Source organism: Melozone crissalis, unplaced genomic scaffold (genome assembly GCF_028551555.1).
Source record: "Melozone crissalis strain CALT ecotype California unplaced genomic scaffold, PUWL_Pcris_2 ptg000027l_1, whole genome shotgun sequence".
NCBI classification, from domain to species: Eukaryota; Metazoa; Chordata; class Aves; order Passeriformes; family Passerellidae; genus Melozone; species Melozone crissalis.
In genome coordinates this window covers 87,539,169-87,551,516 of record NW_026535805.1, presented here as the reverse complement: position 1 = coordinate 87,551,516, position 12,348 = coordinate 87,539,169, and the positions used below count along the sequence as shown (strand labels likewise).

Here is a 12,348-nt window from a genome sequence, read left to right as displayed (position 1 = left end):
AGTAAGAAAAGAGAAAATACTCCTTTTCTTCCAACTCACTTTAGAATGCATCTAGGATTCAAAAAATCAAAAATATAAATAAATCTTCTAAAATTTGAAATTATTAAAAACCAGTAATTTTCCAAAGAAGCATAAAGAGATGAGGAAATATTAGGAGGTAGTAGTTATTCTGAAATGTAAATACCTGGCAGACTGTTTTGATAATACCACAGCCAGGGGATCTTCTTTTATTTTTCAGAAGATTGTCATTACAATTTCACAGACCAAAATATATTTTACAATGAAGATAATACACTTTACAGCAAGCAGACAGTAGAAGTATTAAGCCTCTTTGAAAAAGGATTGTATTCAGGATAATACTAATACTAAAGCTGCCTAATTATTGCCAATATCAACATCCTTGTGGTCTTCATGAGAGGAGGAAAGCAATGTAAGGAAGTCCAGGATCAAAAGCTGTTGTTGCAGACCATCAGCAAGTGCAGTCAGTGCTGTGTCCAGAGGCACTAATCAGTTGCAAGGAGGTAGAAGACTCACTTTTACTTACTTTAGGTAAAGGCTTTGCCACAGTTTGCTGAAATCCTGCATCCAAAAAAAAAGACTCCCCCAAATTTTGGAGCTGATTATCAATTTACAGAGCCACGTGCAAACTGTAGGCAAGCTTTCAAAGGCAAGGACAGCCTGATGTATTTATTATGCATAGAAGTTATCCAGAAAAGCTCTTAAAACTCTCTGTGTTGAAATTCTTGGAGCATATGGCACCAAGACTAAGGTTTGACTTCTTCAGTCAAGGTCTGTTAATGTCAGATATTTTTCTTTAATATCAGCCTTCTTTCTTCAGGCATGTTTATGTTTTTGTCTTTAGGTATAAATGCAAATAATAGGTAAAGTTAATTTTATAGTATGTGTATGTATGTATATATGTTCATGTGTCTTCATGCACTGCTCTTGTCAGTTTCTCCTTAATGATTTTCACTTGCTGTTACATGAAAAAACATACTTGGTAAAATGCTGACTTCTCAATTTAAGAATGATTAGACGGAGTACTTGTCTTCAGTACACATGCCCATATTTTCTCATCTTTTTATTACTATATTTGTACAATTTGGAAGACAAATGGTCTCTTACCTATAAAGCTATTTTAAAGCTTTGTTTTTCAACTTTCATCTATTCTAATATTAAGTCCAAGTATTAAATTCCCATTTTGAAATATGTACCTGCTTTGCTTATGTAGAACATTTCTTGTGCCAAACCAATTTGGTTGTAAGACACAAATGCAAAAATGAAGAATGGAATTATTGCTATGATATTGGAGTTTATTTATTTATTTTGATTTGTCACAATGTTAATACTGAGGTGCATTCAAGTGGATTTATGCTATTTATATTTTAATACATTTTAGAAATAGAAAAAAAATCTTTAGAGTAGGTTGAAGAATACTCTTTATTTTGACTGGAATCTTTCTTAAACATTTTATTTATCTGTAATTGGAAGCTGTCTACATGGTACTCACAATGGTGTCTTTGCATGACCCAACCATGAAGAAATCTCATATGGCAAAAAAACTATCAGTAATTTCCTGGAGATAAAAACATACATATGTATGCAATGGAAAAACTATTTTTATATGCCAAATAGTAACCCTTAATTCTAGATAAGGTATATTAAATTGATATTTCCTCAAAATCTTGTAGAAGTAAGGTTGCTTAATATGAAACAGATAAATTAAAGAGCTGGGTTACTTCTCTTTGGTCATTAAAAAAACACTAGCAAAGTCACTTTATAAATTTGTATTAACTGCCCTTACTCATACTTTATCTATGTATTTTCATGTTTTATTTCTGAGTTTAAAAGCAAAATGCTGTTGTTGGCATGGGAATTGATATACTGTAAATTTAATTGCATAATCAAATTTATCTTTCACAGATCACTCTAAACTGCTTGATACATACTAGATAATCTGTAAAGATATAAATTATTTTAATATGGATGTGATGTTTCTTTTTCAGGTGCAGCAGCTGAATCACATGGATGAAGTATGTTATGAAAGTGTGCTGAAGCAAATAATGGCTGGACACCAGGTACCTGTCTTTTAGTTTACTTTCCATTCAGAACATATGTAAAAAAGTTAAATCATCACAGTGACGTACTGAGAATTATTCTTTTATAATATGTCACTTCAGAGGTAGCCTCTAACCCTACAAACACTTCATAGAATCAGCATGCAAAAAAATGTAAACTGACTAAATAGGGTTAGCTTCTAACAGAGGTCAAAATTCCCAGTTCTTTATATATCTGTAAAGTAATTATTGTGTATTTATGTCTCTTTTTTAAAAATTCCAAGGCAATTTAGGTCACTACTTTAGAGACCTTACAACAGGTACATGTAAAGATTAAAAAATCAAAAATGAAGCCCTTAATAATTCTTCTTAGCTCTTCCTATATCTTTCAAATTCTTGTCTTTTGTGTTAGAGATGAGAGATGAGAATTACTCAGTGTTCAAGACCTGGTTGTAAGGGCTCAGCATAAGTCATTTGAAATATCCTGGGGTTCGTGTTTTGTTTTCTTTTTAAAGGAAGTAATCCTTCATTTTGCTTTACAATGGAGGTTTCTACAGTGAATTTTCAAGTCTGACATTCCCCTCAACTAAGAATACAACTAAGAATATGGGCCTAATTCATTTGCCTGATTAGTTTCTCATTCTGTTATGATTGTGGTCCTGAATTACTCCCACACAATGTCTCATTTTTGTTAGAACTTTGCACGTAAAGCAGGTATGGCACCTCTTCAAAGCAAGAACAAATGCTAGTGCTCTATGATGCTTGAAGGGCCTTTCAGTAAATAACATTTATATAAAAGAGGGAAACTCTGTCCTCTACAGTTGCACTAAGAAGTGCACATTTTTTGCTTTTTACAAAAAAATTTATTGTGTTTTTTAAAGGTGAACAGTTAGTTTATGACTAGGGAAGGGAAAAAATACTTAAGCAACAGCTTCCTAGTCCTCCTGCCCCACTGCCTTGCTTTAACTCTATTCTTCCACTTATCTTCTCTTGTTGATATCAGTTATTGTTGTTACATTCAGAAAACTTTCATGAAGACTACTTATGGAAATATTGTTATTTTCCTGAGTGAAGACTGTTAATTAAATTTTTTAGCAGCACCAAGGGAACTTTTGTTCGGGTTCTCCTCATTGTCGATTATGCAAAAACATTACCAAATTCCTTACACTGAAGTGCATTCATTTTCTTATCTTTCATTTCTTGTTTTGATTTTGTTTATTTTCACTTGCTGAAGTGCAAGTGGCAGAGTCTTTAAATCAGTTGTATCTAAGTACTGTAGCTTGGATTCCCAGCAGGGAGTCTGTGGGCTGCTTTGGCATATTTACTGCACCTTTCTTCCCCTCTCTTTTCTTCATACGGAGGAAAAAAGTGACTGCAAACATATATGATATTATTTGAAAAGATTCAAATACAGTAAGTTGTTCAATTCTAGTGGGAGATGTTTTTGTAGCTTTTCTTGAGAATAGTTTTGATTTTTGTGCTAGCAGCTGAATGCATGAGTGCTTTGTTTTAAGGCATGAGCTGCAGTTTGAAGAGGTGAAGAGAACTGTAGTCTACTTAATGTTACAGTTTCAGTAAAGGACACTGTTGCTGATCTCAATTTCTGAAAATTGTGTTTCAAACCAACAACCATATAAGTGTAATTTTGGACAAAGCAGAAGTGTGGTTTCTCTTGCTATATAAATGCTGATTTGATTTAAGAACACTGGTTAATTTGATTCATATGGTTGTAAATTTTCTGTGTTTGCAAGTGTTCATTCTGCTGTGTTGCAGAACTCTCATTTAGAGCATGGAAATAGCAGCCAGTTACACTGGACTTTTCTTGGGACTCTTTAATTCATATTGGTCTTGATATTTATTAAACAAAATATCATAACCTGAGATTAATTATATACAAGTGCCAGTATACAGGCTTTGACCATGCAGAATCAAGCACATCAGCTCATTGTCTAATTATAATATGTAGTACTGTACCAGATGAAAAATTCAGGTTTTCCATTTAATGAGTCTGCTATGACAAATGATTCATCTAATCACTAGACCAACTGCAGATGTTTAAAAAGTGGAAAGAAAAAAAAAGGTCATGTGGATATATTTACATTGAGATGCCTACCCCATAGTGGAAGATGAATATTGTGAGCAAATATGATTAATACTGCTCTAGAAAGGTTTTCTTTAATGTCTTTTCACTATTTTGAGTATGCCCTTTGATTTTCTAGCTTTCAAGAAACCCATCACCTTGTGTCCACGTTCGCCATAGGCTGTTATCATCATGCTCTGTTACCTTTCTTAGCTTATGTTATCTGAAAAACTTGTATTTATTAACATTACATATGTGCAAACTTCATATACTTTTTAACAAAACTGTGGTTGCTTCTAAATACATTTCTTAAAAAGATGTTTTCATCTCTTCTCCCCAGATACTTAAGAAAAAATTTCCATAGGTGTTGCGTATCTGTATGACATTCAGAACACAGTTGAGATTTTATACCTATTCAGGCAATAATGTATGACAGACACAGATCTCATTAACAATGCTCCAGAGAGCCTAAAACTTCTGTTTCATGCTGAAATGCAAGAAAGAAATACCAGAACCAGAGAAAAGCACTTTACCTCACTAAAGTTGCTTGAGTTAATATAGATCTTCCTATGGCCATCAAGTTTTCACCATGTTGTGTCTTTTAAGATTCTTGACCAGAGTCTTTGAAATGTCTTAATGAATTAAATTCAGCATTGTTTGTCTATTGTTCTGTTCATTCTCAAAGAATTCTACCATGGCAGAACTAAATAATTTACTCTTATGGAATTCATGCTGATATGTCACTGTCATATTGTAGGTTGCAGTGTGATGTTTGGCTAGAGTTACATGTCCATGTGTTTTTATTAGATATATGTGTATTTTCATTTTTTAAGGCTGAGGTTGGTAGGAGTAGTTGCATTCTATAGGCATGTGTTTTGACAGATGGAGAGAAGCTTTTTATGTTGATTTTTCAACATTCATCCTCTGCAAGACTTCCAGCTCTTCCTGGCTACTGGGAAATTAAGAATTGGTGATTCAGTCTTTAATTTTGATCCATCTGCTCAAACTAATGAGATATCTCATTTGTAGGCTTCACTTTGAATTACCAAATGCAACTGAAACAATAACATTTGTCTTATAGCACAATTCCCCTCTTGTTTAAATTGAGGAAGTTTGATAAATGGCTTGCCCTACTGACTTTTCTGGGGTTTTTGTTACAGAAACTTCCTGTTGTGACTAAAAAAGATCAGAAAATGTCCCAAAGGTTTCCAAGTACTTTTCAAATCAGTGTGCTCATTTGGAAGGATTGCTAACAATATGGAAATCTGTTGGAAGTTTTCTTTGGCAGATCCTACCTCCTAAGACAGCTTTAAGTGAGACCTCTGGTGCTGTTAAGTCTGCTTTTCTGGGGCTGTCCTTCCATGGTTGATATTAGTTGGTGAATATTTTTTTTCATGTCATACTTTAAATTTGCTACGTTCTGATATAATCTAAAAAGATGTCAGATCTTCCTGGACTGATTTACACTGTCAGAGTTTTATTTCTACCGCTTAATAAACCAAAGATACTTTAAATTAAGAAAAAAAAAATGTGTGCCCTTTTTCAGAAAATATGACTCCATGCTCAGTTGCAGGTGGAGTACTTTTCCAGCATTGCTCTTCCAGGATGCTCTTCACTTAAATCTAGGTCAAGGCTAGGTGACTGAAAATTATCATTCCTCAGTGTTATTACAGCTGTATTTTTTTCAGATAGTCACCAGTAGTGGGCCACATCAACCAAAAGAATTATTTCAGCTATAAAGCTGAAAAAAATTCACATTTTACAGCCCTGTGAGAAGGGCATCTAATGGCAACAAGTTCAGGGGTGCAAGTAGCACTTTTCTCAGACGGCCTGTGGAGAATCTCACGAGATCAGCAAAGGCAGTGACTGAAGACTGCACATGCCAGCATAATTTCTATAATTAACTGAAACATTGCATTACTGCCAGGTGTGTGTTGACACAGGCAGGCGGCCAGAACAATCACAAACCCAGGCTGAAATGGGAAGAGTTAATTTTTTTCATTATCTCGCTAACTGGAGGACCCTGAGGCAGCACCTGTGCAGCAGAGACACAGGAGGGGCAGCACAGGCACTGCCAGGCTCAGCCCTTCTGATGGGCAGTGGGGCTGCTGTTTGCACCCATTTCCCACTTATTGTACCACCCTGCTGTGCTCTTCGTGCGCTTTTCATGATTTCTGAGCTTTGATCTCTCTCAGGACAGCAGTCTCAGGCTTGTCCATGAGAGTGCGTCCAAGTCTATGTGGACACCTATGTTATCTCAACACAGATATTCTACTTCTCGAGCCAGAGGATGAACAACAGTAGACAAAATATATGAGATTTCCCATACTGTTAATCTGCAGGCCTAGGCAATCCCAGCTGCAAGGTCACTTGAGTGAATCTACCATCCTCCTCACCATTCTTCTGCTTTCAGTCTTTTCCTTCCAATAACAGTTTAGGACAATGCATATCATACTGTATTTATCAACAATTTATGACAATAACACGACACCCATGTCATGTTATGATTTGAGAAATTTTTAGGAGTTGTGAGAAATAACATAGTATGTTTGAGATTGTGGGTATTCCTCTAAAATATGTCATGTAAATTTTGATTTCATTTCAATGTTAAATTCCTTTATCTAATATATTGAACTGCTGCTCTCTTTGTCAAGGTTCAGTTGTTTAAGTTGTTTAAGTTAGTATCCTAGGCAGTTAACTATTTTTCACTTTGACTCATAAATTCACATCCATTATGTCTCCTGCTGTTACAGAGCTTTTGCTGGTTTATCTCATTACCTTGATTACCAGGAGACGATCTCACATTTCTCCCATTGCCCCCATCACCTCTTAAATATTTTTGCTGTTATGAGTTTGTCAGAACCTTACTCTTTGCTATCTTTTCTTTTTTTCTTTCTTTTTTTTTGGTCTGAAATTCTTTCAAGCAAAAAATCCCATAAATTTCTTGTATTATCAATTAAAAGAGTTGTTGCTGAAGTCCTTGAAAGCTTTTGAAGTAGGTTCTTCCTCAAACTGCAGTCATAAAACTCTTCTTTTACCAGTCTCCTCAGACTATGCACCTCTTTTGTTTTTCCATTTTCTTGTTATTTTTTTTCTTATAAGTGATTCTCTTTGATGTTACTTAAACCTTCAAAAGTCCTGTGTTTTGTCTGCCCTTGGTGTTGTTTTAGCAGGTCTCTTAGATTTTCTCTCTGCACCTTATTCTCCTTGTATGGCTTTCTTTGCTGTCTCTCAATACTCTGTTACTGTTACTCATCTTCACTCACAGGTATCTAAGGTCCTGGTTCCATGTCCAATGCACTTTGCTCCTTTGCCATTTTGTCTGTTTATGACAGTTTTTAACTTGGAGTGCCTTTGGCTTTCTCTTATCTTCTGAAACCTCTTTTCCTTTTCAAGACAACAATTCCTGTTTTCCCATTGCTTTTGGGACTTTTCTGTGTAAGTCTGACATGACAGTATCTTTTCTTTGCCTAGCTCTGGTGCTCAGGGAAACTCCAGGAGCTGAACCCGACGATCCATGGCTGTGCCTTCTGGCTCAGCTTTTTCTGTAATTCCTTGAAAGTTCATTTTCTCACTGAGCTTGGTGTTTTCAGTTCATAGCAAAAACTGGCTGTTCTGTAGGAGCTCTGACACCTTTCTGAGGTTCTCATTCCCTATCTGTTTATGGTTCAAGGTGTCAGTACATAGGTACACTGAGGTTCAAGGTGTCAGTACATAAATACTGAGGAGACATCATGGCTTTACAAGAAGTGGTTTCACTATGCAAGGAACAGCTTTTCTAGTGGGGAAAGATGTCTGTTGCAAAGAACTTAGATTTTTGAAATGCTGTATGGTATTGAAAGCCTCAACACAAGATCACAAAGGGAATGCAGTAGTAGTAATTGTACAAAATTAGCAACAACTCCACTTAACTAAAGCAAATAACTTCAAGCCAGTAGAGATACAACAACCCTTTTTTGAATTAACATGCTAGAAATCTCACTACTGGGATGAAAAATGTGGATGAAAAGTAACAATGGACAGCTTAATACAAACCATCTGTTCTTGTTGAGGCACTGGGAGTAGTGATTTTAAACTGCCCATTTTGTGCTTAATTCCATTCAGTTTTTTTAACCTTTTGAAGAAAGTGCTTTTTGATGTACATTGTTAGTTTCTGAACTTTTACTCTTCTCCTTTGAGCTACTTTTTTAGGTTTGGCTGGACTGTGTTCTCTTCTGCTTTTGCAGTGTTGTCTCAACTGCATCTGATTTACCTGTCATGAGCTTTTACCTTCTATCTATTAAAATTAAATGAATGTGCAGAATAGAGCCATGTATAGTTGTAACATTTTTAATTAGTCTATGCATTGGGTGGTTACTGTGCAGTTGTCTGGAGATCAAGATTGTTTTATCAATTAGAATTTATGTTCTTAATTAAAATGTTGTCTTACACTACTGGTCCACATTTAGTTCATTAGAAATAATTTTGAGGTGCAATAATTTTTTTAAATGTTTTGGAATAATTTTTAAGTGTCACCTTGCACAGATTTTTAATAGTTTACTCTTTCAAATCAGGATTGTTGTTGTCTCAGGTCAGAAACAAATTGTACTCAAACTTATATAGTCAGAACTGGTTCTGTGATGTATATTGTACTTAAAGCATTCACTTTGTCTGTAATTGTTCTCTGTGTACAACAATTGACTTGAACTTTGCAGTACTTAGAAGTGTCATCTTGTTTTTCTGAGCTATCTTAAACTAAAAAAGAAACAGAGTAGTTAATTTAAATCTATTATATTAAATTGTCAGCAGTGAATTTGACAGGTATTAATTTCATCCGTAAAAATGATGGATTAAATTTCTTTATTATCAGTTTTCCAGCTGTTATTTGGCTGCAGAAGCCGTGTGAAGATAAAAGTTTAATAAGCTTAGTTACTGGAGCTGTTGACAATGCTTTTATAGCCATGTCTTGAGATAAGATTTAATAAAACATTATTTTCTTCAGAGGTCTTTCTGGGACTTATTACCTTGAGAATTTAACTTGTTCTAGTACTTTTTTCCTTGGTGAAATAGTGTTTATAGCATGCTTTGGACAAATGAGTCTGAGAATTTGCAGAGTTTATTAACATGTATTCTTCCTCTAGATTGGGCTGTTTTTCTAGATTTTCATTTTAGAGCTTAAAAGTTTTATTTCAGCCTGAGTTTTTGTACCTCTGTATCTGCACAGATTGTTTCTCTTTCATCATCAGGTGTAGCTTATTTGCATAGATATATGTATATATTGCTTCTACATTTATATGTGTGCACATGTATGAATAAAAATAGACAAATACAGAAGGTAAAGTGACCTGGCAGGATAACTAAATTATGACTGATTTTATATGTTATTTCTCTGTCAATGTTAAATATTATATCTCTATCAAATGAAGAATTAAGGTTTTGGATCATTTTCTTTTGCAGTTTTTGCACAATTAGGGCCCATTTTTAGGTGTGGTTACTTTAACAGAATCACAAAGTAATTCAGTGATGGTGCACTATTTTTATGTTCTGCCTCTTCATCATTTATTTATGCTCTTCATTTCCACAATAACTGCCTTTTCAACTTTAAGGATATTATAGTTAATATAATCTTCTGCCTCTTTAAATGAAATTTTGTTTCTTACTTTAATTGAAAATAGTATATTGATGTGCTGTACACTTCAAAAAGTGCTGTATACCAGATGTTTCATATTTTTGTCAAATGATATGTATGTATTATTTTTCTCTATATTTTCTGGCCAAATTCATTTGACTTTCAACATATACCTTGTCAGCTGCCTTTATGAATCACTGAGGAAATTGCTGGAAATGGATGCCATAACAAGTTATGTGTATAAAACCCCATTATTCTTCAATTAGGGAGCCTTCTAAATGTTTATGTGCAATGTCTCTATGCAGTATGCTAATTTCTGCATATATGCTTGTATTTATATAACAGTTTGTCTGTATATGTGCACTCAGGTGTTCACAATGAATTTATGTAGACCAGAAACACCAATTTAATATTTTCTTGTTACTTATGAGTACATGATGTGTTCAGTTTATGTCTGCAGTCCTACACAGCTACACAGTGTTGTCAGTATTGGTAATTACAGCTATCTGAGGTAGCAATGTCTACTGTTTAGAATTATTCTTCTTCTGATATTATGAATTTGCATTGAATCATTAAAACAAAAAACAAAAAAATCCAGATGAGCAACTTCTCATAGCCTAAAATTTTGTTTAAATTAAGTAATTGATAGTTGCATCCTAAGCCAGTTGGCCTCTTGTAGATGACCTAAGGGTTGAGTTGCAGATTTATTGCATGCAAGTGTGGCAAAGGCATGTTAAACAATCTTGCAGCCATGTATGATGAGTTTTAGTAGCTCTGTGCTAAAAGCTGCTTTTCAGATATGACACTGCAGACCATTAGCAGTCTAGAAGATTGGGGGAAGTTAAGTTGGTGCTTTTCTGTCAGCTGCACATTATTTTTCTCTAAGAATTCAATGGCAAGGTTAAATGATACTCCAGAAGATACGTTAGGCATTTGCAGTGGTTCAAAGCTTTTGAAAATTATTGCCCTATAGCTCTGAAAGAAATGGATCTGTATGCTTAATTTATCATCATAGTATCAACTATGTAAATAAAATATCTGATTTTTTGTCAAAACATCTGTAAATTTATTACCAAGGCAACTACTGTCCACCAAGACCTTATGCCTGTCACAGTCTTTTAACAGATGTAACCTGAGAATCCAATGGTGATGTCTTTGATGGGTTTCAATTAGAAATACACAAAAACATAGGTTGTAGAAAATAAAGCATTTTGAGGAACCCATGAGGATGGTAAATAAATTTTCACTAAGTTGCATCAGGAAATTTGCTTTATACTTCTAATCACTTTCCAGACTATGAAGTTTCTCATTTTTGTAATCATGTGGTGTTGAGAGTTTTCTTTGTGGCTACTGAAAAGGTGATTTCAGAATATATTACATTTGGATAATAGTATGCCTTTTAATCATGAGGTATTTGTGATATTCTTATTTAGGCTAGGATATTTTGAGAAGGACTAGGTATGTAGCATGTGGGTTTAGGAACAAGATTTGATTTGTTCAAGCACAGTTTATTACCCTTAACAGTAAATGCATCATTTAAGCTCTTCATAACTTAGTAAGTTTCATGTGAAAAACACTGCTTGTCCTTGAAAGCAGTTCTATATTTTTCTGATAATATAGAAAACCTGTTGATTAGGAGCAAAAATATGGATAAAGGTCTGTCTTTAAATCAGTGTTGATAAAAAATAAGTTAGAAATCATGACTTTTAGTCATGTTCTTTTAGTTGTTTAGTAGGTTTATGTTACCAAAACCAGAAGATAGAGGTGGCAACTGGCAACATGGCAACTTTCTTAATCTTTTTTTGCTTAAGTAAAAGTAACAGAAATAGATATAAAGATTTCTCCAGTATCTTCTATGTTCCTTTCCTTCAGTAAAGCTGAATGGAATCTGCTTATGACTACTGACTCCTGGGTCATTTTTGCATATTATGAATGTTAGAGATGTGAGTATAGGTTTGAAAACATAAGAGGAGACATGGTGAACATGAGAACTCTTAATCTAGAGTGATATTTGTTGAAAATATAGTTTATTATACCACAGAAACATATTTTGTTATACAAAGTCAAAATAGTTAGTGTCAAAACAGGACAAAGGGAAATGCTTGAAACAAATTATTGCATGATCTTGTTTTTCTAAAAAAAGATACATTGAAAAGCTGCTTATAATTTTGAATAATAATTGTCATTCAAGTCCACTGGCATCTGCAAAAATGCAATTGTTAACTGCCTAATGACATATATTTGCATAGTAATAGACTAGCTATTCTTGCTTAATTTTCTATACAAGAATAGTTATTGCTATTTCTATTTCTATCCTGTCAATTAAAATTCAGAATAATTTCTACTACCTGTAGAAGTCAGTAAAGTATTGTTTGTTTGTCTTATTTTTAATTCACCCTCTGCTTTAATTTTCACTCTATTCATTTTTCCTCTGCAGTTTGTGATATATTTGGCTAACGCTACAAATGGAAGATAGCACAGATCCCATTATAGTGTTCTGAAACAGGTTTTCTTTAGCAGAAAATGTATATAGCTGTTGTTTAAAGGCAGAGTTGTCAAGTTTCATGTGGGCAAGTAATTTTCACTTGAATCATCCTCCTATA

General features: G+C 34.1%; 1 protein-coding gene across 1 annotated transcript in view; it reads left to right on the top strand.

The window, feature by feature from the left end:
• Positions 1 to 12,348, top strand: part of ASCC3 (activating signal cointegrator 1 complex subunit 3) — a 251,047-nt gene that overhangs the window by 106,255 nt on the left and 132,444 nt on the right. Inside the window, exon 13 of the mRNA XM_054279359.1 lies at positions 2,007 to 2,078. Coding sequence (XP_054135334.1) covers positions 2,007 to 2,078 — 72 coding nt within the window. The remainder of the gene's footprint in view (positions 1 to 2,006; positions 2,079 to 12,348) is intronic.